Genomic DNA, 27430 nt, shown 5'->3' with positions numbered 1-27430 from the left:
ACATGTAAAAGCCTAGAAGCTAGTAAAGATCAGTACAAAGGTGTCTGGTATGGGTGGAGTGAGGTAGTCAGGCTGGAGATGTGGGGTCCGTTAAGACTGTGTGGTGGAAAGCAAGTCTCCATCTTTTTTATTAGTACTTTGAGTCACCTAGATTCCTTCCTGGGAGGCACCCGCTGTTTCTCCCTCTTTCTCGAGATGCTGTGTGCATTTACAAATATGTACCTGAATTTTCACGCTTTCTTTCCTACACAGATCTGTGGATGGCCTATTATATCTAGTATAGCACTTTGCTTCCCTGCTTTTGTCATTCAACCTCACTTTCTAACAGTTGCATCTTATTCCATTATAGGAATGTGGTATGATTTATTTAACAGTCCCCTATTGATGACGTTTAGATCTTTTCCATTTCTTTGCTATTAGAAACACTGCTGCATTAAGTATCCTTAGGCATAAGTTATTTTGTACACGCCAGGGTCTATCTGTAGGGTAAATACCTAGGAATGGAACTGCGTGGTCAAAAGGTTTGTGTGTGTGTTTTCGTAATTTTTATTGGAATATAGTTGATTTCAATGTTGTGTTAGTTTCAGGTATAGAGCAAAGTCAATCAGTTATACATGTACATATATCCACTCTTTTTAAAATTCTTTTCCCATATAGATCATTACAGAGTATTAAGTGGAGTTCCCTGTGCTATACAGTAGGTCCTTATTAATTATCTAGGATTTGTGTGTTTGTGATTTTGATGGAAGGTGGCAGAATGGTCACTGTAAAGGTTGTGCCATTTTCTATCCCCCTCAGCCATGTGTGAGAGGGTCTGGGCGGGAAGTTTGAAGGCAGTAATGTGAAACTCTTGGAGGGTGGAAGAAGTTACTGATCAGGCCTATGGTGCCCCCATGTTCGATACTTTCCTTTTGAAGGAAGACAGAGGAAGATGCCCTCAGTAAGTGGTTTTCACAGTGTAGGGAGGCAGTGTATCAGGGTGGTTAGGGGCATAGTCTTTGTGTTAATTGTTGTCGTTGTTCAGTGGCCCATTCATGTCAGACTCTTGGCGACCACATGGACTACAGCATACCAAGCCTCCTTGTCCCTTACCATCTTCTGGAGTTTGCCCAAGTTCATGTTCATTGCATTGGTGATGCCATCCAGCCATCTCATCCTCTAACACCCTTTTCTCCTTCTTCCCTCGGTCTTTCCCAGCATCAGAGACTTTTCCAATGAGTTGTCTGTTTGCATCAGATGACCCAAATACTGGAGCTTCAGCTTCAGCTTTATTTTAATTCAGACCTTTATTTGGATCCCCACCCTGCTGCTTACTGGCTGTGGGAGCTTAGGTAAGTTCTTCACCCTCTCTGTGTCTATTTCTTCCTCTCTGAATGGGAATAATAATGGTGTCTGTTGCCTATGTTACTCAAGATTGCTGTAAAGATTTAAAGAATTAATACACTTAAAGTCCTTGGAACTGTTCCTGGCTCAAGGTTATTTTGTCAGGTCTTCTCATTTCATCTCTGTCACTCCTCTGTTTTGAAAATAGACTGCCTGGATTTGCATCTCATCTCTAGCACTTTTTGTGATAATTTGGCAAGTTGCCTCAGTTTTTCCACCTTTAAAATATTATTAAGGGGACAGTATTATTAAGAGTAGGTTCTTGGGTTTTTATGAAGATTAAATATTAATATATTTCAAATGCTTAGAGCAGTGCCCTGTGTATAGTGCTCAATACATTTTGGTGATGTCTGTCATTCTGTTGCAGACTGTGGGCTCCTTTAGTGCCATGCATCCTTTGCAGTGTGTTCTCCGAGCCCAGAGGTGTCTGAGGCAGGGGCCCTTGGCCTCTGTGTCCTGGCTGCTGCTCAGGACCTGCAGGGCTCATGGCAGTGTCCCCAGCTCTGCATGTCCCAGTCCAGAGAGGCAGCAGGAGGATGGAGTTTGGAAGGATTTCAGCTCCAGGCTGGCCACTGGACCAACTTTTCAGGATTTTCTAAGAAGTGCTTCAGTTCCTCCAGAGAAACCGTTTTCTCCAGAAGCAGAGGACCCACCCCCGTATCTCACAGTGGATGAACTTTTAGGAAGGCAGAGAAAAGGTTGGTTTAGCTTTACTTCTTTTTGGACTTCCTGCTTTACTCCCTTTCAGTGCTCATGGCCTGATTCTTAACAGATCTTTTATAGACCTGGCTTTGGAGTTAACAGGGTTAACTCAGTAGAAGGTTAACTCTCAAAGAGGGTTAACAGAGTAGAAAGGCTGCTAAGTTATGGTATCATCAGCCTCTACCAAGTTAACAATAATATAAAGAAACTTAACAGTTCTGATACATGCAACTTGTGGGTAGAAGTCCTGGAGAGTCCTCTCTTTGGTTACCTTTGGAAACCCTGTAATCTCGGTTCTGATTTTTAGATCATCCTAAGTTATAAGGCAGGTTTTGCAGTTGGTGCTATAGAAAATCATTATGCTTAGGCAGAGGTTTTCTTAGAAACATAATGCACTCAGTTAAAATGTGTTAAAATAAAATTTGAAAACACATTGAAAGACAACCAGACCTCTCCCCTTTTGCACTGTTTCAAAAAAAGCTTCCATTTGTAACTCTTAATGATTTGGTCGCAGTCATATGGTGCAAATTATTTGTAATATGCTATTTTCATTTAATATTCTTCCAAATACCAGTCTTCATAATTAAATTAAAAATTGTTGCAAAATATCACATGCTGTACCATGATGTTTTCCAATTGTTGGGGTGTTAGGTTGTTTCAAAAATTTTTATATTACAAATAACACTATTAAAAGTGCCTTAGTATGTATACACACACAGATACACATATTCACACGTATAGAGATCACTTTGCTTCTTCAAAATTTTTTTTCTAGAGTAAATGTCTAGGCATTGAATTGGTAAATCGAGGTGCCTGTATACCTCATGACTTCTCAGATTTTTGTAGTCCTTTAAAATTTGTTATTCCCTTCTGTCTCTCCCTGACATAAGTTTGGTGTTTTCTTTTTTTAGACAAAGAAAGTGAGCCAAGGAACGTTTAGAAAAATTCCCAATTGTTCCTTTTTTTAAAAAATTACTGCTATTTTCTATTGGTTTTCATGTGATTGTCCTTCAGCTCTTAACTCCATTTAGAATTTATTTGGGTTTGTGGATTAAAGTGTGTTGGTGGGATGGGGGTTGATACAGGGATTTAGTTTGAAGGGGCTTGCTTGGGTGTGAAATTCATGTTCTTAAAACTTTGTGCAGATGTGTTTTATGTCATGTTAGCCATGCTTACTTTCATTTAAGATGTTTGGAGTTACTGTAGGAAGTTGCCTCATTTTTATTTTGTGGCTTTATGGACCCTCTAGCCACTGCTGTTATCTCTAGAGGCTGGAGAACCTCATTCTGTATAACTATATTTCCTGAGTCTTAGGAGCATGTTTTCCCCACTTTTAAATGATCTGACTTATAGTTGGTATGTGTATGTAATGAAGTATTTCTTTTGTTCCAAAAGGCTTCATTATAAATAATTTGGGGGTACATCTGGCATTTAATAGTGTCTCTGAATTGAGGCATCAGGGGACTTAAGCAACTAACCAGGTGCCTCAGGTGTTTCTGGGGCATTTGGGGAGGCAGCCTTTTGAGACATGTGGTCCCTTTTTGTCTTCTTACCTGTGGAATTGCCCTCTCATTACAGTCTACCTTGAGACCTATGGCTGCCAGATGAATGTGAATGACACAGAGATAGCCTGGTCCATCTTACAGAAGAGTGGCTATCTGCGGACCAGTAACCTTCAGGAGGTATACACATTTCCCTCTTTCCCTGTTTCCTGGGCCTGGGTGAGATGCTGCATTTGTGCTAGTTCTTGGGTGGAGGTTTAGGAACAGGCTATGGCCTTGTGAGAGTGAGTTCCCATGAGGGAAGTGCAGAGTATGGGACCGAGGTGTACTTTTGTTGCAGTTATTTTTGAAACTTTTATGATGGTGCTCACCTTCAGGCAAGGAACGAGATTGCAAATGGGCTGTGAGGAGAAGGCAAATGGGGAGTTAGTGTTTAATGCCTACTGCTTTTAGTTGGGAAAGGTGAAATAGTTCTGGAGGTTGATGGGGGTGATGGTTGAACAACAGTGTTAGTGTACATAATGCTACTGAACTATATACTTAAAAATGGTTAAAATGGTGAATTTTATGTATGTTTCACCACAATCTGGAGGGAAAAAAAGGACTGTGGGTAGTGATTCTGCAAGGCTGATTTCAAAGATCATAATTTTCCTCTTTTTCCTTGCTCTCTACCCAGGCTGATGTGATTCTCCTTGTCACATGTTCTATCAGGTGGGAATTTATTCTTTACCTAGAGAGTGAATAAATCTTATATAAAATGCCAGAGCCAGCAGTGCCAGGCTGACCCAACCCATGGAGATGAGTCAGCAGGTTTGCAGTTTTCCAAGTGAATATAGTACTGATAGAATGGTCAGCATTTGCTGGGCGTATACCTTGTGTCAGGTCCTGTGCTGAGCACTATATGTGCACTGACTGATTCTCATAACAACCCTATGAGGTAGGTGCTATTATCAAACTCATTTTATTGATGAGGAAACTCAGAGTGTGCTGAGTTGCCCAACAATTCTTGGGGTTTTTCTTGCACATATTTATGCTGTACCTCACATCATAAGGGCTAGGTTCAGTCAGTGGCCAGGGACAGAGTTCTTTGACAGAGATGGGTGGCATCCATCACAAGTGAACATACCCTGTTTATTACTTTGTTTCTGTGTACATGACATGTTAGTGTTGTTTCCTCAGCTGGCTGTATTATCAGTCAATCCAGCATTTTTGTTCTGAGGGTCTTTGTTGCAGGACATTGAACTAGGTGCTTTGGGAGATTCAGAAATGAACCTTTCCTCCATGGAGCCCGACTTCATGGAGCTTAGTCTGATATGGGAACTAAGACAGATACACAAATAGCTCTAACATGTAGCAGAAAGCACTACGTAAAAAAATCAAACAGTAAAAAGGAGAAATTGCTGAGTATGGGAAAAGAATAGTTAAAGTGATAGGAGAACAAACTCGCCAGCCCAGGAGAGTTTGGGAAGTCTTTGTGAAATAGATTGTTTTCGAGTTTGGCTTAAAGGCTTGTCAGGATTTGTGGATGTGTAGGGAGGACTCGTTTTAGGAATGGTTTTGGCTGCACCATTTGTGAAATGTTAGTTCCTGACCAGGCATCAAACCTGTGCCCTTGGCAGTGAAAGCTTGGAGTCCTAACCCCTGGACCACCAGGGAATTCCCATTCTTCCCATCGTCATGCTCTTTTAGGTTGCTCTGTAGTTTATTTTCAGGTTCAGGTCTACCTTTTTTGCTCTTTGTAGGGAGAAGGCTGAACAGACCATCTGGAATCGTTTACATCAGCTCAAATCCCTGAAGTCCAAACGGCTCCGCTCCCGAGTGCCTCTGAGGATTGGTATTCTAGGTATCTGGTAATTTGCAGGTTTTGTGAGTTTTTTGAGACCTGGGCACCATGTAGCTTTATATGCTAGGGTTTCCCTTAGATGCTGGGTTCTCAGTCTTATACATCCCATTCAGCGCTTGTACTTAATGTCAGAAGCTGTAGAATTAAATGAGATGAAGCTCATAAAAGGACTTTTCTTAGTGCCTTGAAAGTAACAGGTACTCAGAAGGTGATCTGTCCTTCCTAGTCTAATGTGGCTTGTGGTAGCACAGAGTAATGGATAGGAGAGAGTTTGGAGTCTGAAGGGACAGTTTGAATTTATCGGATAGGTACCTTTCATCTTGACTCCTAAAGCATGTCCAAGTGAAGATCCAGCTATGCACTGACCAGTATGATAGCCACTAGTCACATGTGGTCATTTAAATTTAATTACACTTAAATAATATTAAAAATGCACTTCTTCAGTCACACTAGCCACATATTGACTGCCTATTAGCCACCCTTGACTAGTAGCTGCCAGTTTGAACAGCATAGATAAAGCACATTTCCTTCATCTTAGAAAGTTCTATTGGGTAGCTCTGATCTAGAGAGCTGGGAGGCATATTTCAAAAATAAATATTCTGTGGAGAAGGAAATGGCAGCCCACTCCAGTATTCTTGCCTGGAGAATCCCAGGGACGGGGGAGCCCAGTGGGCTGCCGTCTATGGGGTCGCACAGAGTCGGACACGACTGAAGCGACTTAGCAGCAGCACAGCAGCAGCAGTGAATTTTGGCTGATATTTCCTTTTTTATGAATAACTAAAAAGACAATAAAAGAAATGTGTTAGAACTTGGGGAAAAAAATAAATAAATAAATAAATACTCTGTACCTTCATGGTCCCAGAATTTAGTCAATGTATTTAACCTTAAAAATAGATTGTATCCATTGTGGAATAATTAAGTCCTCTTGATGATGGATCAAAACAAAGGTTGGAGCTTATTCTTTTACACAGGTTAATGTACTAAGTGATGCAGAAAGGTGGATGGATTAGCTAGGATGTTTTGTTCCATTTCAATTCCTTCATTATAGAAACCCCTATATATATATATCTATATATATACATATATAGATATATATATATCTGTTTGGAGTGTTAGAAATCTCCAAAATAGTTTTTTGTTTTTTAATTGTAGTAAAGTTTATGTAACATAAAGTTTACCTTTTGAACCTCTTCCAGAGGCACAGTTAGTTCAGTGGAATACAGTATATTCACGTGGTTGTGCAGACATTAGCACCATCCATTTCCAGAACTTTTTCTTCTTCCCAAACTGAAACTCCATACCAATTAGGTAATGACTCTCCCATTCCTCCCTCAGTTCAGTTGCTGGCAACTGCCATTCTACTCTCTGCCTTGATGAATTTTACTGCTCTGGGTACCTCATATAAATGGAATCATACGGTATTTTTATAACTGGCTTATTAGCACAATGTCCTCAAGGTTCATCCAGGTGGTCGTGTGTATCAGAATTTCCTTCCTTTTTAAGGCTGAATAATCCATTGTGTGTATGTATGACGTCTGTTTATGGACATGGGTTGCTTTCAGTCTTTGGGTATTGTGAATTATGCTGCTAAAAACATGACTGTACAATCAAGAATTGTTCTTAAATGTTTTTAAAGGGTATTTTTAAGAAAATGGACTTTCAAATTCTATTTTTTTACTAATAGCAATGGTTTTCTTGGTTATGGAAGATAAGACATGGATAACTCATTTCTTACAGGTTTTGATAAATATTATGGGCGATAGGAGGGGTTCCCAGGAGGGTAAAGCACTCGCCTACCAATGTAGGAGATGCAAGAGGTGTGAGTTCAATCCCTGGGTTGGGAAGATTCCCTGGAGGAGGGTATCACAACCCACTCTAGTATTCTTGCCTGGAGAATCCCATGGACAGAGGAGCTTGGAGGGTCCATGGGGTCACAGAGTTGAACACGACTGAGCACACACATGCACATGGGCAACAAGAAAGAAAAAGAGTGTAAGGGCAGTTGCATATAGGCAAGTTTTATTTAAAAAAATAAGTTTTTGACACAAAATAGTTTTTATTTGTAGTACCAAGTAATTTTCAATTGAAAAAAGAGATGATTCATGTCTAGAAATGTTTTTGGATGGTGGTTTAATTTTTGTCAGGCATGTAATTGAATTGCTGTAGAGCCCTTTTCCTGATTTTCTTATATAGAAATATGCAGGTTCCAGAGGTATAGAGTGTTGGGCAAATTTAAGGGATGATGCTAAATTCCTAAAGAAGTTTCCGTGCTTTTGTACGTGTACTGGAAAGAAGTCGTGAGACCACATGGATTTGGGAACGGGTCTCAGCTTATTTCTTTTCCTTCCCAGGCTGCATGGCTGAGAGACTGAAGGAGGAGATCCTCAACAGGGAGAAAATGGTGGATATTTTGGCTGGCCCAGATGCCTATAGGGACCTTCCTCGATTGCTGGCTGTTGCTGAGTCAGGCCAGCAAGCTGCCAATGTGCTGCTGTCTCTGGATGAGACCTATGCTGACGTGATGCCAGTCCAGACGAGCCCCAGTGCTACCTCTGCCTTTGTGTGAGTCACTGACCAAGAGATGGGGAGTCAGCTTCTCTTTCCTTACTTTTAAAGTAACATCTTACCTTTATTACATTAAAAAAATAATGCACATAGTAAAAAAAAAAAACTAAAGACAAAAAATGGTATAGTAAGACTCCCTCAGAACTCTCGTCCTCAGTCTCCTAGACTAACTCTGAGGCAGCCATGTTTGTTGTTCCTTATATAATCCTTTCAGAAGTATTCTTTGCACATGCATTCATATATATAATATGGACTCTTCTCTACCCTCCCTTCTCTTTTTTCACTTAAGAAAATGTCTTGGGCTTATCTGATCTTTTTTCTCCTCCCTTGGTCTTTTAACTTAAAAAGACCTGATGACAAAATAGTTCATATTTGTTGAAGAATATGTGGAAAGATAGAAAAACATAGAGAAGTGAGTAAGAATTACTTACACGTTTTACCACCTGTTGATTAACACTAGTATCATTTTGGTGTATATCATTCTATTCTTTCCTCTGTTTGTGTGTGTATGCTTTGTGTGTATTTATTCATAAAAATTAGCTCTTGATATACTTGGTTTTACACCTTTTCTTATTTAAAATGATGAACATTTGTTATGTCATGAAATTTGCTGTAACAGATTGGCAAATAGGCTTATAACCTGTTCTTGTAAATGAAGTTTTATTGTAATACAGTTATGCACATTTGTTTATATATTGTCTGTGACTGCTTTTGCCACTACAGTATTAGTTTGGTTTATAAAACCTAAAATAGGGGGGTTCAGGATGGGGAACACATGTAAACCCATGGCTGATTCATGTCAATGTATGGCAAAAACCACTACAATATTGTAAAGTAATTAGCTCCCAACTAAAATAAATAAATTTATTAAAAAAAAAAAAAACCTAAAATATTTACTATCTGGATTTTTTACAGAAAAAGTTTGTCAGCCTCTCATTTTAATGGCTATCCAATACTCTGTTGTTGGAATGCTTAATAAAAATATTAATAGCTAATATTTATTTGAGTTCGTCAGTGAACGTCTTTAATACATATCTATCCATAATTGTTTCCCTAAGATAAATTGAGGCTTTCATATATAGGATGCAAATGAAAGAGAGTGATGTAGCTTAGATACTTAGCATTTGGATCAGGAATGAATGAGAGATATAGAACCTTACATTTTAAATCCAGGGTCTCTACTTGTTATGTACTTTTTGATAATATTTATTTTTTTCTGGTCTGGATTTAAAGAATTCAAAAATATGTAAATATGAGCAGTAGGAAGTCCAAATGTGCAAGATCTATACCCCATTCCTTCACTACTGTGGTTCCTTGGGGTAACCACCAGTTACAGTTTGGTTTACATCCTGTGATTATCAGATAATAAGGTTTTTTTTTGGCCATGTCATGTGGCTTGTGGGATCTCAGTTCCCTGAGCAGGGATTGAACCCAGGCCATGGCAGTGAAAGCCTGTAATCCTAACCACTAGGTCACCAGGGAACGCCCAATTAATAGTTTTTAAAGATAAAAATGTCTGATTTATTGCTTCTTAGATCGCAGATTGGTCCTGTGTGGGCTTGTTGCCAAGAGAATTCAGAGCTAAAGGATAAATGCCAAGGGAGCTGTGACCTTCTTCTTGGATTGGACCAGTTCGTCCTGCTCCTTTACTGAGTTCCGGTGCTTTCCTCCCCAGGTCTATCATGCGAGGCTGTGACAACATGTGCAGCTACTGCATTGTTCCTTTCACACGTGGCCGAGAGAGGAGTCGGCCTGTTGCCTCCATCCTGGAGGAAGTGAGGAAGCTTTCTGAGCAGGTGAGAAATTCTCCAGCCCTTCTGACTGTGAGTGTGTTTGTTGGAGGATGAGGACAACTTTTCTATAGTTTTACAGCCTGTGCTGTCTCTCAGCTGTACATATATGGAACCATACCTGGCCAGAAAGAAATTCCTGGGTATACATCTTGGGTTGCTGCCCACAAAGTATAGGCAGATCCACAGAGAGGTTTGCTTAGGAGGGAGTACAGTAGAATGGAGAGAGCGTGAATGAGGTGATTATGAATTCGGGCTCCACCATCCTCTGGCTTGATGTGTGTGTAGAGAGAACAAATGTGTGAATGTGAATGATAAAGAAATGAGGCACAATGTTAACAATTACTGAATCTGAGCGAATAGTTTATGGGAGTTTTTTATACCATCTCAGTTTTTCTGTAAGTTTGAAATTATGTCAAAATAAAATAATAAAAAATAGTCTTTATAGCAACCATTTTTCTTTTACTTTCTGAAATTTTACAGTGCAAATTTTCAATCACAGACAAGTTGAAAGATTAATAAAATGATTACTGACATTTTGTCATATGTTCTTTATCTGCCTATCTCTGTAGATATATAAATATATTTTTTTCCGAACCATCAGGCCATTTTGCCCTGCATCTGTCAGTATGCATCTTCTCAGTAGGAAGAATTTTTCCCTTCATAACCATAATACTGTTATCATAAGTAGGAAACAATTAACTAATATTTTCTAACATGTAGCCCATATTCAAGATATCTTAATTATCCAAAAATGTCTTATTACTGTTCTGTTTTTAAGCCAAGATCCCATTAAGATTTGTATAGTTTCATTTCATTTGATTGTATGTAATAGTTCTTCAATCTCTTTTAACCTAAAACAGTCCTTTCACTTTTTTTTTTGTATTAAATGATGCATTAGACATATTTCCATTTGTTTGATTGCTTCCTCATGTTGTTATTTAAAATATTCCCCTGAACTGTGGTAAACTGAAAGTTAGGTGTAAAAGCTTGATTGGATGTAGACTAAATATTTTTGGCAAGAATACTGCATAGATAATAATTATATAAGATTCAAAGGACAGAATGGTATCACAATTTGATTTTTGGTGTTATAAATTAGCTGTTATTTTTGAATGTTGGATTTGCATCCAGCTTTTTTGCTATTTTTAAAAATGCTTTGAAGATTTTTACATATGGTTTTATCCTGAAGTTCAGTTCTTTGGACATGATGCCCAAGATGAAATTATTGAGTTAAAGAGGGAGTATATTTATGGATGACTCTTGGCAGGTTTAGCTAATTTTAGTTGGAGATTTGGCATAACGCTGCCAAACAAGTTTTAAAATTGCTTCCAATATATTTATTTTTCCTTTTTCAGGGGCTGAAAGAAGTGACACTCCTTGGTCAGAATGTTAATAGTTTTCGGGACAGTTCAGAGGTCCAGTTCAACAATGCAGTATCCACCAACCTCAGCCGTGGCTTTTCCACCAACTATAAAGCCAAGCAAGGAGGCCTTCGTTTTGCTCATCTTCTGGATCAGGTGTCCAGAATAGATCCTGAAATGAGGATTCGTTTCACCTCTCCCCACCCTAAGGACTTTCCTGATGAGGTGATTATTGAGAGTTTACTGTGCCAGACTGACATCAGTATCCCTAAGCATGCCAAAGGCTGGAGCCAGTAGGTGTGGCAGAGGCACCTGTCCTCAGAGGTCAGGGGATCCTGAGGTGTGTTACTGTATTGCCCTCTGAATCTACCCCCTTATGGAAAGATTTGAAGTCCACTAAAGTGGAGGAAGGTGTAGGATTGATACTGAGACCATCAGTGGACCATGAGGGCTGTGCAAAGAGAGATTTTATTACAAGATGGTGTGGGAAGGACAGGTAGGGAGGCAATGTGATGCAGCAGAAAACAGACTTTGGCCTCAGACAGAGCTGAGTTCAGTCCTGGCTTTTCCACTGCTTTACTGCTTTACCAGTTCAGTTCAGTTCAGTTGCTCAGTCTTGTCTGACTCTTTGCAACCACATGGACGGCAGCATGCCAGGCTTCCCTATTTGTCACTAACTCTTTACCAGTAGAGGTGACCTTTTCAACTTGTCATCTTCATTTGTAAAATGGTTAATAATCATTGCCTGCTTTGGGTTGTTGGGAAAGTTTTGTTTTGGTGAAATGTCTGTCTTTTGGCCCCACCCCTACTTTTTCCCCTCTGAAATATTTGTCTTATTGAGTTGTGAACGTTCTTTATGTACTCTTGGTACAAATCATTTGTCAGTAAATTTTTTCAAGTATTTTCTCCTAGTTTTAGTTTCTTGATGGTATCTTTTAAAGTGGCTAATTAGTTTATAAGCTAGGTGAGACAAGTGCTGTTTTTCCTTTCTGGTCTTTGTTGGCACTGTCTCTGTATAGCCTCATAACCTCTGACCTCTGCTTGCTTTCTTCACTCTTTAAAAGTAGATACCATCAGGTGAAATGTCTGGGACAGACAGAACGTGGCTTGAGCAAAAGTAAAGAATTTGGGTGGTTTATATATTTGGTTTTGTCAGCCTCTTAATTCTTAAAAATTAATCTTGGTGGAGAAACAGTGGGAGTGGTATTCCTTTCTGCAAGATTCTTTAGTGAGACTTTGATGACCTTTAATGTTTTCTATTTGACCAGGTTCTGCAACTGATTCATGAGAGGGACAACATCTGTAAACAGATCCACCTACCAGCCCAGAGTGGAAGCAGCCGTGTATTGGAGGCCATGCGGAGGGGGTCAGACTTGCTTGGGGAGGGGCGTTCCATACCAATCCATGCTTAAGGACCAAGCAGTGTCTAAGAACCTAGGATAGTGTGTGGCACATGGTAGCTTCTCAGTAAAGATTTATTACACGAGTAAACTGATAGACTTTATAACTTGCTTTGTTCATTCTGTAAGTATAGACAGGATTGGATCACTCGTTTGTTTAGCATGTGTCTTATTAAGCACCTACTTTGAGGCACACTGAGATTTTTAATCTTTATAGCTTTTATGTGTTTACTTACTTTGGAAATAGTATAGCAAAGATAAGACTGAAAGGAGAAAGTGACAGATGACACACTGTATAGAACTAGTGATTTACCTTATATTCCACATTGGCAAAGAATCTTAGAAATATTAAGTATTAATTTGTCTTCATTTCTTAGTTAAATAAAAATAGCTATTTAAAATTACATTCTTGAATTAAAATTTTATAGGCTCTGGATTAGGTTACAGTACAGGATTTGGATCTGAAGGGCTCTTTAGGATATTTTAACTTACTCTTGTACTGTCCTGTGTGAATGTAAAATGATTATGTGAGGTAATTCATAGTGTTCTCTTCTCTTCTTATAGCATTCATTTAAAGAAGATTGGTTCATTTGAGCTTTTTCTTTTTGTTTTTTTATTGCAGGTATTCAAGAGAAGCTTATGTGGAATTAATTCAGCATATCAGAGAGTCTATCCCAGGTACATTTAAGAAACATATTTTGCTGGGCATGTTACTTTACCAGTGACCCTCATTCTTTTTGGTTAGATACAGGCACTGCTTGTGGTAGTACATGGTGTCACCTTCAATACTTCTTTTACTGTGCTTCATTTCTCTCTTTCTCTTACTTCTTTCTGACCAAATATCTTGGTCTTGCTAGAAATGCTCAGAGATGTGGATTAGCTTGTGGCCTCAAACTAAAGAGATTCCTTTTCTAGGGTCTTTATGTTTCTGAACATGAGAGAGACCTTGTTTCTGCTCGTTAGCAGCAAAGTTATGGTCTAAATTAGTTCTGATTTGGGAGCAATTGATATCTTTTTTTTTTTTTTGAACTTCTGTTTTGTATTGGGGTATAGCCAGTTAACAGTGTTGTGGTAGTTTCTGGTGAACAGCAAAGGATTCAGCCGTATGTGTATATATATATCTGTTCTCCCTCGAACCCATCCCATCCAGGCTGCCGATAACATTGAGCAGAGTTCTATGTGCTGTACAGTAGGTCTTTGTTGGATATCCTTTTACTCTGTAGTTTTTTAGATTTGTTGACAGTGTCTACATTGATTTGCAAATTTCTAATTACTGTAATGTGTTCTTCACCAAAACTTCCATTTGAATGGGACAGGATAGTGTGGAGGTTCTCTGGGCTGCAATTTCCTCTTCTATAATGTGGAACTAATAGTACTCACCTTATTGCATTATTGGGATAATTAAAGTGGTGTGTTGGAATGTCGTGTTTAATTTCAAAAGTGTATGTTTGTATGAGGTACTCAAAACATTCTGCATGATAGATCACATGCTGGGCCACAAAGCAAACCTCAGTAAATTTAAGAAAATTGAAATCATATCAAGCATCTTTTTCAGCCACAACTCTATGAAATTAGAAATCAGCTACAAGAAAAAAATTGTAAAAAACCCAAACATGTGGAGGCTGAACAATATGTTACTAAACAACTAGTGGATCACCAAAGAAATCAAAGAGAAAATCAGAAAATTCCTAGAGACAAATGAAAATGAAAACATGATGATCCAAAATCTGTGGGACGCAGCAAAAGCAATTCTAAGAGGGAAGTTTGTAGCAATACAGTCTTACCTCAAGAAATAAGAAAAATCTCAATGAAATAACTCAACCTTATACCAAAAGCAGCTAGAGAAAGAAGAACAAACAAAACCCAAAGTTAGAAGGAAAGAAATCATAAAGATCAGAGCAGAAATAAATGAAATAGAGACAAAGAAAACAATAGAAAGGACCAATGAAACTAAAAGCTGGTTCTTTGAAAAGATAAAATTGATAAACCTTTAACCATACTTATCAAGGAAAAAAGGGAAAGAGCTCATTAAAAAAGAGATGAAAAAGAAGTTACAGCTGACACCACAGAGATAGAAAGGATCATAAGAGATTTCTTTAAGCAACTGTATATCAATAAAATGGACAGCCTAGAAGAAATGGACACATTCTTAGAAAGGTAAAATCTTCCAAGACTGAACCAGAGAGAAATAAAATATGAACAGACCAGTCATAAGTAGTGAAATTGAACTGAGATTAAAACACTTCCAACTGAAGTCCAGGACCAGATGGCTTCACAGATGAATTTTATCACACATTTAAGAGAAGAATTAACACCTATCCTTCTGAAACTAGTGCAAAAATTGCAGAGGAAGGAATGTGCCCAGACTCATTCTATGAGGCCACCATCACCCTGATACCAAAACCAGAAAAGACACCACCAAAATTATAGGCCAATATCACTGACAAACATAGATGCAGAAATCATCAATAAAAGAAGAGCAAACTGAATCCAGTAATACATTGAAAGGATCATATACCATGATCAAAGGGGATTTATCCCAGGGATGCAAGGATTTTTCAATATCTGCAAATCAGTGTGAAACACCACACAAATTGAAGAGTAAAAACCATATTATGTCAATAGATGTGAAAAAAAGCTTTTGACAAAATTGAAACAACTATTATGATAAAAACTCTCCAGAAAGTGGGCATAGAGAGAACCTACCTCAACATAACAAAGGCCATATATGACAAACCCAGAACTAACATCATACTCAAGAGTGAAAAGCTGAAAGCATTTCCTCTAAGATCAGGAACAAAACACTTTTATTCAACATAGTTTTGAAAGTCCTAGCCATGGCAATCAGAGATGGAAAAAGAAGAAATGCAGATTGGAAAAGAAGAAGTAAAACTGTCACTGTTTGCAGATGACATGATACTATATATAAAAATCCTAAAGATGCTACCAGAAAACTACTAGAGCTTATCAGTGAATTTGGTGAAGTTGCAGGATACAGAATTAATATACAGAAATCTCTTGCATTTGTATACACTAAGAACAGAAAGATCAGAAAGAGAAATTAAAGAAACAATTTCATTTACCACTGTATTGAAAAGAGGAAAATACCTAGGAATAAACCTACGTAAGGAGGCAAAAGACCTGTACTCTGAAAAGCATAAAACATTGATGAAAGAAATTGAAGTGATACCAACAGTTGGAAAGATATACCATGTTCTTAGATTGGAAGAATAGTATTGTCAAAACAATTGTGCTATCCAAGGTGATCTACAGATTCAGTGCAATCCCTATCAAAAGTGCAATCTCTATCAAATTACTGATGACATTTTTCACAGAACTAGAACAAATAGTTTTAAAATTTATCTGGAAACAGAAAGACCCCGAATAGCCAAAGCAATCCTGAGAAAGAGAAACAGAGCTGGAGGAATCAGGCTCCCAGGCTTTAGACCATACTACAAAGCTACAGTCATCAAAACAGTATGGTACTGGCACAAAAACAGAAATAATAGATCAGTGGAACAGAACAGAAAACTCCAGAATAGACCCACACACCTTTCGTCAGTTAACGTATGACAAAGGAGGCAAGAATATACAGTGGAGAAAAGACAACTTCCTCAATAAATGGTTCTGGGAATGCTGGACAACTATATGTTAGGTTAGTATAAATGTGAATTTTAAATCATAACTAGGCTCAGACACATGTTTATTAGGAACCACTACAGTCAATACATTCTTGCCAACAAGGTGTTTTCTTTGTTCTATAGCATAAAAATCCATGCTTTAGGATTCAATGAACTCTTGGAAAACATTTTCTGCCTCCTGTTGGTTTTGGAAATGTTTTCTCTGCAAAAAGTTGTCATGATGCTTGAAGAAGTGGTAGTTGGTTGGCGAGAGGTCACATGAATATGGCAGATTAGGCAAAACTTTGTAGCACAACTTTTGAAGTGTTAGTTGTCTCACATGCAGTTAGGTTTTCTTGTGGAGAAGAATCGGGCCCATTCTGTTGACCAATACCAGCTGTAGGCGTTGCAGTTTTTGGTGCGTCTCATCGATTTGCTGAGCATACTTCTCAGATGTAATGATTTTGCTGGGATTCAGAAAGCTGTAGTGAATCAGACTGGCAGCAGACCACCAAACAGTGACCATGACTTTTTTTTGGTGCAAGTTTGGCTTTGGGAAGTGCTTTGGAGCTTCCTTTTGATCCAGCCACTGAGCTGGTCATCTCTTGTTGTATACGATCCACTTTTTGTCACACATCACAATCTGATCAAGAAATGGTTCGTCATTGTTGTGTAGAATAAGAGAAGACAACACTTCAGAACAATGGTTTTTTACTTTCAGGTCAGCTCATGAAGCACCCACCTGTCGACCTTTTTTACCTTTCCAGTTTGCTTTAAATGCTGAATAACTGTAGACTGGTCAGTGTTGAGTTCCTCGGCAACTTTTCATGAAGTTGTAAGAGGATCAGCTTTGATGATTACTCTCAGTTGTCGTTGTCAACTTCTGATAGCTAGCCACTATGCTCCTCATCTTCAAGGCTCTCATCTCCTCCGCAAAGCTTCATAAACCACCACTCCTTTGTACATTTGTTAGCAGTTTCTGGGCCAAATGCATTGTTGATGTTGTGAGTTGTCTCAGCTGCTTTATGAGCCATTTTGAACTCAAATAAGAAAATTGTTTGAATTTGTTTTTTTGTCTAACATCATTTCCATAGTCTAAAATAAATATAAATAGCAAGTAATAAGTCATTGGCCCAAAAAACATAAAGCAAGAAATGCACATTAGAATTATATATAACATCCACTTCTGTGTAGAATATGTTCATGTCAACAGCAAATTAAAAAACTGCAGTTACTTTTGCACCAACCTAATATAAAAGAATGAAATTAGAACATTCTCTAACACCATACACAAAGATAAACTAAAAATGGATTAAAGATCTAAATGTAAGACCAGATACTATAAAACTCTTAGAGGAAAACATAGGCAGAACACTCTGTGATATAAATCTCAGCAATATCTTTTTTTTTTTTTGTATACTGCTTGGCTTGCGGGATCTTAGTTTCCCAGTCAGGGGTTGAACCTGGGCTATGGCAGTGGAAGCACCAAGTTCTAACTACTGGACTGCCAGGGAATTCCCACAGCACTACTTTTTGGATCTACCTCCTAGAGTAATGAAAATAAAATAAAAAATAAACAAATGAGACCTAGTTAAACTTAAAAGCCTTTGCATTAGCAAAGGAAACCATAAACAAAACAAAAAGGCAACCCACAGGATGGAAGAAAATATTTGCAAATGAAGCGGCCAAGAGGGGATTAATCTCCAAAGTGGACAAACAGCTTGTGCAGCTCAGTATCAAAAAACAAACAGCCTAGTCAGAAAATGGGCAGAACACATAAATAGACATTCCTCCAAAGAAGGCATACAGATGGCCAGAAAGCACATAAAAAGATGCTCAGACATCACTGATTATTAGAGAAATGCAGAGGGAAACTACAATGAGGTATCACCTTAAACCAGTCAGAATGGCCATCATCAAAAATTCTTCAAACGATAAATGTTGGAGAGAGTGTGGAAAAGAGGGAAACTTCCCAGACTGTGGATGGGAATGGAAATTGGTGTAACTACTATGGAGAACAGTATGGAGATGCCTTAAAAAACTAGGTATAGAACTATCATATGATCCAGCAATCCCACTTATGGGCATATATCTGGAAAAAAACATAATTCAAAAAGATAAGTGCATCCCAGTGTTCATTGCAGCACTATTTACAATAGTCAAGACATGGAAGCAACCTAAATGTCTCATTCCTTGATAGAGGAATGGGTGAAGATGTGGTGTATATATGTGTGTGTGTGTGTGTGCATATATATATGCACATATGCATATATATGTGCAATATATACATATATGTATGTGCACACAGACTGCGTAATATTACTCAGCCATAAAAAGAATGAAATAATGCCATTTGCAGCAACATGGATAGTCTGAGACATTACCATACTCAAGTGAAGTAAGTCAGACAAAGACAAATATATGATATCACTTATATGTGGAATCTAAAAAGATGATACAAATGAACTCATGAAACAGAAACAGACTCACAGACTTTGAAAACAAGCTTATGTTTACCAAAGAGGGAAAGTGGTGGGGAGAGTTAAACTAGGAGTTGGGATTAACATATACATACACTATGTATAAAACAGACATGAACAAGGACCCACTGTATATAGCACAGTGATCTCAATATAATAACCTATATTGGAAAACAGTCTGAACAAGTGTAGATATATGTATGTGTATAACTGAATCACTTTGCTGTACACCTTAAACTAACAACATTGTAAATCAGCTATACCCCAATATAAAATAAGAGATTTAAAAAAAAGTAAAAGCAGGACAGATTTGAAAATATGGACTTCTGTCCTACTGTGTCACTGTCCCTCAGTCCAGTGTTTGAAGTGAAAAATACCTTTTCTGGTATGAAGCTGAGGGGAATGTAGACTGAGAAGCCAGGCTTTGGCTTGGGACTCTCGTCAGTGAGCAGTCATGTCCCTCCTTGCTCTGCGTTGATTGCTCTGTTTCCCTTGCACATGGGTTAACTAGCTGCTGGGGAGGCTGTACAGTTACTAGCCCCGCCTCTGAAATCTCCAAGTGCCATGGCCTCTCTTGAAGGTAAGCAGCAGTGACATGCTGTCATTTGTTGTGTGTCACAGGTGTGAGCCTCAGCAGTGATTTCATTGCTGGCTTTTGTGGTGAGACAGAGGAAGATCACCTTCAGACAGTGTCTTTGCTTCGGGAAGTTCAGTACAACATAGGCTTCCTCTTTGCCTATAGCATGAGACAGGTGAGTCCTGGGCTGGGGGGAAGAGCTCCTTCCATTTCTGAGACATCATTCCTGACCAGTTTCTGATTGATTGTGAACAGCTGGAAGAAAAGAAAGTGACAGCAAGGCTTTTCTTGAGAAACCACAGGGATCTTACCATTCATTATTTTTTTCTAATAAACCTATCTACTCTTAACGCAGTTCAGCAATTTGAGATGAAAAACAACTGCTTGTGCTAGTATTCCTCTTTATTAGAATATTTTAAAAAATTAAATGGTTAGTTAATTTTTGGCTGTGCTGGGTCTTTGTTGCTGCATGGGCTTTTCTGTAGTTGTGGTGAGCAGGGTCTACTCTCTCGTTGCTGTGCACAGGCTTCTCACTGTATAGCATGGACTTTAGAGTGTTTGGGCTTCAGTAGTTGCAGCTCCCGGGTTCCAGAGCACAGGCTCAGTAGTTGTGACCCATGGGCTTAGTTGTCTCGTGTCATGCGGGATCTTTTGGATCAGGGATTGAACCTGTGTCTCTTGTATTGGCAGGCAGATTCTTTATCACTGAGTCCACCCTTTAATAGAATATTTAAGATTATTGTTTAGAATTTGAAAGTACAAGGAGGGACACAGTTCTCTTTAAAAGAAACTGCAAATCCTTTACTAACATGCAGGACTTCTTTTTTGGCCTACAGATGTGATTGGTTTTATGGAAGCTCCGTGTTGCCCTCCCAGCCATCCTCAACCATTAAAAAAAAATTTATTAGTATTTATATATTTGGTTGCGTTAGGTCTTGGTTGCGGCACATGGGAACTTTGTTGTGGAACATGAACCCTCTAGTTGTGGCTCACATGCTCAGTAGTTGTGGCACTCAGGCTTAGTTGTTCTGCGACATGTGGGATCTTGGTTCTCTGACCAGGGATTGAACCCATGTCCCCTGCATTGCAGGGAGGATCCTTAACCACTGGACCACCAGGGGAGTCTCATCCTCAGCCATTTTTAATTTCCATTTTTCTAGGCCAAGTGAACCCACTGATGTCTGCTTTAGAGTTTTTCCTATAACACAATTCCCAGGAAAACAAAGCAGAAGGAGATGAGAAAGAAAAGGGCGAGTAATGCTGTTTCTTGCAGAGAGGAATAGTCTTGGTTGCCTGTTGTTTTCTTGACAACAGGAATGAATTGCTTGGGTCACTTATCATCTTTCCAGTCACCTCAAGGGTCACTTGCTTTGTGTTTGGGCTGGAGACTGAGGGACTTCCATGGCCAGGGAAAAGCTGTCTGATGAATGATTGAGCCGTGAATGTTACTTAGCTGTCTCTCATCAACCAAGCTAATTCATGTCTTTTAAAGCCCACTGCCTAGTGTTCTATAGACAGTGTAAGTGGGCCAATGTGTGTATTGATGTCTCTTTCAGAATTGTTTCAGGGATAAAGCATCGGAGGAGCTGTTGGCTTCCAATTTGCTTCATTTCTGTGGAAGTCACAAATATACAAGAGAAATTTCTCTTTAATTCTAGAGTTGGAAATGAGTTTTCAGTGTGTGGTGGAAGCATGTCCTACGGGCATTGCTTATGAATGTTGATATAGGAATCTATTTAATAATTTAATAATTCCTAGATTAGAGTGAAAGTCATAGAGACTTCATCAAGTAGCGTAGTGGGTAAGAACAAGCAGTCAAATTGTGCCTCTCCCATTTAATAGGTATGTGACCTTGGGAGAAGTCTTTGCTTTCTTCATCTGTGAAAGGGAATAACATTAATACCAACCTTACCAGATTATTTTGAAGTAATATATTAGCTAAATTAAATATGTATAAAGCACTTAAAATAGGGCTGTATAGTAGTTGAGTGCACAAGAGAGGTAAATTATTGTTGTTAATAATAAGGCAGAATAGCTTAAGCCCTGTAAAAGAATTCTGTTTTAGAATTTTCTACCTGTTCTTCATTTCCCTCTGGATTTGGTAGTTCTCTTAGAGGATTAGAGTTAGGCAGATTGGTTTGAACGTCCAGACTCTGGTCTATAGACTTTCCTCTTTTGTTCAGTTCCGTGGTTCTCCAGCTCTATTATGAGCTTGTGTTAATAAAGATATGTATAAACGTGTGTATGTATATGTTTATAGATAAATATGTATGTACACTATGATTTTGGATGATTTAAAAGCTTTTCAAGGATAAATTTTATTTTTTAACTAGGTAATGCATGTGCATGGTATAGAATTCAAAAGATCAAAATAGTGTGCAGTGCAAAGTAGCTGTTTTTTTCTTCCTAGATTGCCTGGTTTTTCAGTTCCTTCCCCAAAAGTAACTTATTCTGTAACCTTCCAGAGATATTTCATGTATTTATAAGTATATTTATATGTATCCTTTCTATATCAAACTTGCTATACATGATGATCTGTACCTTGCTTATTTCTGTTCAGAGTAATTTTGGAGAGCAATCATATCTATAGATACAGAGCTATCTCATTCTTTTTCACAGCAGTGTAATATTTCATTGTGTAGATAAACCATACTTTATTTCACAGTGTACTTACTGATAAACATTTACTTGCTTTGCATCTTGTGTCTTTATAAAACTGCTGCTCAGAAACCTGGTACATGAATTATTTAATATAAGTGTGCTATAAAAGTATCAAGAACGATTTTGAGTCTATGATTTTCATGTGCTAAATTTAGAGTTTAACCCTTGTAAAAATGTGATTCTGTTGTACAGTTACCTTTTTCTCTTAGAAGGTCTCTGAACTAGAGAACCCTTGTGGTGTGGCTTGAGTTCCTGTACATGTGTCTGTAAATTGCAAATCGGATGAGCATGTCTGCCTTAAAAATGGATTCTACAAGTCCTTGGTGACCTCATCTCTCTTTTTTCAAATAGAAGACACGGGCATATCACAGGCTAAAGGATGATATTCCAGAAGAGGTAAAATTAAGGCGTTTGGAGGAACTTATCACTGTCTTCCGAGAAGAAGCAACAAAAGCCAACAAATCCTTTGTGGGTTGTACCCAGCTGGTGCTGGTGGAGGGGGTGAGGCTATGCGTATATGTATATTTTTTGTTTGTCTTTTTGTTTTTTAGAGCACAGTGTATCTCCCTTTATTTAGATCTTCGATTTATTTTAGCAGTTTTTGAAGTTTTCAGCATATAGGTCCTGTACATGTTTTGTTAGATTTATACCTTTTTTTTAATTTTAGCTATTGTAATTGCTATTGTATTTTTCATTTTGGGTGTCCTTGTGTTCACTGTTCAGTTCAGTCAGTTCAGTCGCTCAGTCGTGTCCCGACTCTTTGCGACCCCATGAATCGCAGCACGCCAGGCCTCCCTGTCCATCACCAACTCCCGGAGTTTACCCAAACCCATGTCCATCGAGTTGGTGATGCCATCCAACCATCTCATCTTTTGTCGTCCCCTTCTCTTCCTGCCCCCAATCCTTCCCAGCATTAGGGTCTTTTCCAATGAGTCAATTCTTCGCATGAGGTGGCCAAAGTATTGGAGTTTCAGCTTCAACATCAGTCGTTCAATGATAGTATGTAGAAATAATTGATTTTTTTAAAGCAATAATTGATTTTTATATTGTGGCCCATGACTTGCTGAACTCAGTAGTTCTAGGAGTTTTTTGGGTAGGTTCCTTGGGATTTTCTTAGCAAGTTATCATATTATTGGTTTTTTGTTTCTTCCTGTTGTTCCAGGTTCCTTCTTTTATTGTTTCCTTTTTGCTTAGAGAACTTCCTTTAGACAGACATTCTGGTAGTAGATTCTCTTTGTTTTCCTTCATCTTAGAATGTTGATTTCTTCTTCATCCCTGAAGGATATTTTTATATTTAGTGGAAGGATTAGGGAAAAGTTTTTCTGCTGCATCTTTCTGGAAGCAGTATCATGTGTGTATTTTGAGTACCAATTTTATTGTCTGCTTTCAGTCCTTTAAAAAATTACACTGTCTTAGAAATATACTGTGTTTCAGAAAGTTTGGGCTTCTGTAGTCTTCCAAGGTCAAGCTTGGAAACCTAGCCATCATTTCAAGCATTAAACAGTTAGGATAAGGGGTGTTAGGGAACCTGACCTTCTGTGAAGCTACATGTTTCAGCTCTTGAAGAGAAGGGGAAGGAGAGAGGCAGCACCCTTTCTGTGACTCCTCACAAGTCCTGAGTAAAAAAGGAGAGTCCTGCTCCATGCCTTAGGATATGGCAGCTTCAGAATCACCAATTGCTTGGTATTTGTGTTTGTTAGGACTCTCCAGTAATGAGTAACTGTGGGAAATTTGTTCAAGCCAAAAGTAATTCTGCTTTGTGTACGACTTCAGGAGTATGTTGTAGAGCCCAAGGATAAGAATACTGCCAGGTGTCTGGAGGGGATTGTACCCAATCTGGGAAGCCCTTGAGGCTCAGACTTTCTTCTCTACTCCTGGGGTCAGCTTTTCCTGATTCTCATCTGTGTGGCAGAGTACAGCAGCCCTATAGTTTCTGTGTTCATGGTATACAGCTTCAGCTATTCACAGACCAACGTTGTGTTTTTCAGCTCCAGTTAAAATTTTCAGGAGAGGAAGTCTGATCCGCTCAGTTTGGGTTAGGAATCTTCCTGTGGTCTGGTCCAGCAGTTGCTGTTGGTTGATGATACTGAGCTGGTGAAATATCCCCAAAGTGTTTGCCTTGATAAGTGCTTTGCTATTTAGGGTATCAGCTATGATTCTGAAGATCTCCATACATGAACGTGTCTATTAGCAGTCCTCATTTTGTCCAGTAGGAATAAGGTCTTACTGTATCCCCAGCTCTCCTCACACAAGATCTGGTACAGAATAGTGTACTTGCTTTTTGATTGAATGAATAAGTACTCAGAGGTTACTAATCTTTGTCCATGACTTCATTGGCCCCACAGAGAGCACATGGTAATTATTTGAACCAAAACAAGTTTTGTGTTTTTTTGTCTTTATTTTATTTATAATAACTAAATGAAATTTAATTTTATGTAATTAATTAATATGGCTGTGTGGGGACTCAGTTGGGATCTTCAGTCTTTGTTTTGGCATGCAGGGTCTTTTTTTTTTGTGGCATGCGGGATTTTTAGTTGCAGCACAAGGAAATCTTTGATCTTTGTTGTGACATGTGAACTCTTAGTTGCAGCGTATGGAATCTAGTTCCCTGACCAGGGATCGAAGCTGGACCCCTTGCATTGGAAGTGCAGAGTCTTAGCTACTGGACCACCAGGGAAGTCCCAACAGTAGTTTCTTATTATTTTCAAATCTCTAGTCAATGTTCCAGTTTCCCTCTTTGTCTTATGAATGTTCATGGTTGGTTTGTTCAAATCATGGAGCATGAATGCGAAATTTATTGTAAAGCCATCACAAACCTTGCAGAAAAGTAGCAGTATAGTACAAAGAACTTTTTTCTTTGAAGCATTTGAGAATAAGTTGCTCTGATGCCCCCAACTTCCCAAACATTAAAGTGTTTATTTTGTGCAAACAGGAGCTTTCTTCTAAATAACTATAGTACAACCATCAGAGTCAGAAAATTAAGCTTGTTAGATTATTACCATCCAGTCCTTAGACCCCACTTAAGTTTCTCCACTTATCTAAGAACTATCATTTATAAGAAAAAGTTTCAGTTCAGTATCACATGTTGTGTTGTCATTTTATCACTTTTTAGAAAAATTTAATGTGTTTTGCCATGACTTTGTTTGTGTTTTATTTGGGATATATTGAGGCTACATAATTTGTGGGTTTATACTTTTCATCAGATTTGGAAAATTTTCATTTATTACTCTTGAGATATTTTTCTGTACCCCTCCTGCTTTCTGCCACCACCTCCCCTTTCTTCTCTCCTCCCATCACCCATATGTCCAACCACTTGATACTGTGTCATAGGTCACTGAGGCTGTTCAGTTTTTTTTTCTTGTCTTTTTTTTTGTATATCTGTGCTTCACTTTGAATAGTTTCTATTATTCTGTCTTCAGTTTTGTTATTCTTTGATAGTATATCATTTGCTATTATATATTGAATTAAAACATTCAGATGTATATTTCATCTGAATAAGTTACATTTTTTAAAAAATATCTTCTAGTATTTCTCTCCTGTGTTCTTGTTTTCTTTTGAAACTTAATATTTGAACTTAATTGTAATAGCTGGTTTAATATCTTTGTGATAATCCCATCATTGCCATCATTTCTAGGTGTGCTTCATTGACTTTTCTCTTGATTATGAGTCACATTTTTCTGCTTCTTGGCATATCTGGTGATTTTTGATTGGATGTTGGACATTGTGTTGTTGGACATTATTTTTGAATGTCTGGGATTTGTGTTGGGCTTTGTTTTAATAAGCAGTTTCATTACTTGTGGTTTTGTTTGATCCTTTTAAGGCTTGTTTTTAATCTTTGCTAGGAAAGTTTTTTATTCTAGGAAAAGTTTGGCCTTAGTGCTAGGTGTGGCTGTAGATTCTAGAGTTGCTGCTTGTCCCAAGGAATCAATGAGGACTATTTGTTGCTAGATCAAATGATTCCCAGCCCAGTGTGAGATCTGGGAGCTAAACAGTTCTCAGCTAACCAATTGTTTGTCTGACTTGATGGATTTTCACCCCCTCTTCTCTAGAACTTGCTCTACAATTTCTAGCTATTGCAGGTTCCCTGGACTTTGATCCATTTTTCCTCAGTTCAGAGAGAACCACCATGTTCTGCCTTGAGGTCTCCCTCCCAGCTTTGTGTTCTCTGGTCTGGCACATGTCTTTTGGTAGAATGCAGGGGTGATTCTCTCCATTTATTTTCCTTCTCTTGGGGATCATAGTTTTGCACAGTCTGTTGTCCAATATCAGAAAATAGGTTTTTCATATTTGTCCAATTTCCTGGTTATTTAAGGCCTGAGGATGAATTTCGTTCTTGTCACTTCCTCATGACTGGAAGAGAAAGGCTTGTGTATGTTCTGGGAGTTAATACCCAGAACTGCGTACTGCATACTGATTTTATTATTCTCCTGGCCCAGTCGTTTACATGTTATAATGGAGGCTCTGGCTTCCAGTCTCCTATGCACTGAGACACGTAACCTAAGCCAGACAACCCAAGAACATTCCTGAGTGATTGCTATGAGACTCTGTGAAGTGAGAGTCATTTTACCGAATATATCACCTGTATGCCATTGGCATCAAGTCTGTTGGAGGTTCATTCCTGTGAAAGGTAATTGTGTAATCAAAGACTCATTGATCGAGTCATTTATCATATTGACATATTGTCAGCAAAACTTAATTACTGAGTTCCTGTCCTTTGCCATTTACTGACCTTGTTGGTAAAGCAGCAGTGAAGCGCTTAGTCTTAGGTGATCCCTTGGTTAAAAAGTGCTCTATGGCTTAGACCCTTGGGGATCTGAGACAGACCAAGAACTGATAACTGACAAATTCGTAACCTCTCCTCTGTTCTTTTGCAGCCCAGTAAACGTTCTGCTACTGACCTGTGTGGCCGAAATGATGGAAACCTTAAGGTGATCTTTCCTGACGTAGAGATGGAGGATGTCACTGACTCTGGGCTCAGGGTCCGAGCTCAGCCTGGGGACTATGTGCTGGTGAAGGTAAGGACTTCTTTTTGTGCTTTTGACTTGCACTGTGAAATGGAAGTTGGATTGGATAATTTGAGGGAATGAAGTTTTTTCCTGGAGAAATTCTTTAGTAAGATAAAAATCTCTTCTCAACCCCACCAATGCAAGGGCACTTGAATTAAATTTTAGACTATTCCTAACTAGGCCTTCTGTTTTTATTTTCTTCTCTCCTGCCCTGAAGGGATTATTTCTGGGAATTTAGTGAGATTGGAATAACAGTAGCAAGTAGTTTTCTGCTGGAGAGAGGCCAGGAAGAGTAAGTTCTTATGTGAGTTGAAGGTTCTCTCTGGCAGAGATAAGCATTCCCTTCGAGGTCTCTGATGCCCCAGATGTTCCTAACTTATAAGTTTCCTGCATCCCTTCCCTGGACTGTAGGTCTAGTTGAATGGCTATGGGATTTTTCCTTTTTTCTTCTCATTTCACTGAAGCTATTCCCCCTTCCTGAGTTTCTTCTCTCTTCTTTTCTGTCTCATACTACCACAGGTCTGCCACTGCCACTTT

General features: G+C 38.6%; 1 protein-coding gene and 1 long non-coding RNA gene across 21 annotated transcripts in view; one reads left to right on the top strand and one right to left on the bottom strand.

The window, feature by feature from the left end:
* Positions 1-27430, top strand: part of CDK5RAP1 (CDK5RAP1 mitochondrial tRNA methylthiotransferase) — a 123263-nt gene that overhangs the window by 1420 nt on the left and 94413 nt on the right. For 9 of the 20 annotated variants that reach the window (XR_014073840.1, XR_014073841.1, XR_014073838.1 and 6 more), the window contains 13 exons: positions 1198-1331; positions 1751-2081; positions 3664-3767; positions 4264-4298; positions 5330-5430; positions 7782-7992; positions 9671-9791; positions 11144-11374; positions 12418-12515; positions 13172-13227; positions 19271-19401; positions 22239-22388; positions 26762-26902. Coding sequence is in view for 11 of the 20 variants with exons in the window: in XM_081559699.1 (XP_081415825.1) it covers positions 1772-2081; positions 3664-3767; positions 4264-4298; positions 5330-5430; positions 7782-7992; positions 9671-9791; positions 11144-11374; positions 12418-12515; positions 13172-13227; positions 19271-19401; positions 22239-22388; positions 26762-26902 (1689 nt within the window). In the remaining 9 variants the exon portion in view is untranslated. Of the gene's footprint in view, positions 1-1197; positions 1332-1750; positions 2082-3663; positions 3768-4263; positions 4299-5329; positions 5431-7781; positions 7993-9670; positions 9792-11143; positions 11375-12417; positions 12516-13171; positions 13228-19270; positions 19402-22096; positions 22389-26761; positions 26903-27430 lie in introns of all 20 variants that reach the window. The other 11 variants (XR_014073842.1, XM_081559706.1, XM_081559704.1 and 8 more) reach the window with 5 other exon arrangements.
* LOC145533097 (uncharacterized) lies at positions 16236-19275 on the bottom strand. Its single transcript, XR_014073845.1, has 2 exons — positions 19027-19275; positions 16236-17264 (listed from the first exon to the last, which is right to left on the bottom strand). It is a non-coding gene; the product is annotated as an uncharacterized LOC145533097 (long non-coding RNA).

This window comes from Giraffa tippelskirchi, chromosome 13, assembly GCF_054371585.1.
Source record: "Giraffa tippelskirchi isolate mGirTip1 chromosome 13, T2T-mGirTip1v1.2.pri, whole genome shotgun sequence".
Taxonomy (NCBI): domain Eukaryota; kingdom Metazoa; phylum Chordata; class Mammalia; order Artiodactyla; family Giraffidae; genus Giraffa; species Giraffa tippelskirchi.
This window is presented reverse-complemented; position numbering and strand designations above follow the sequence as displayed.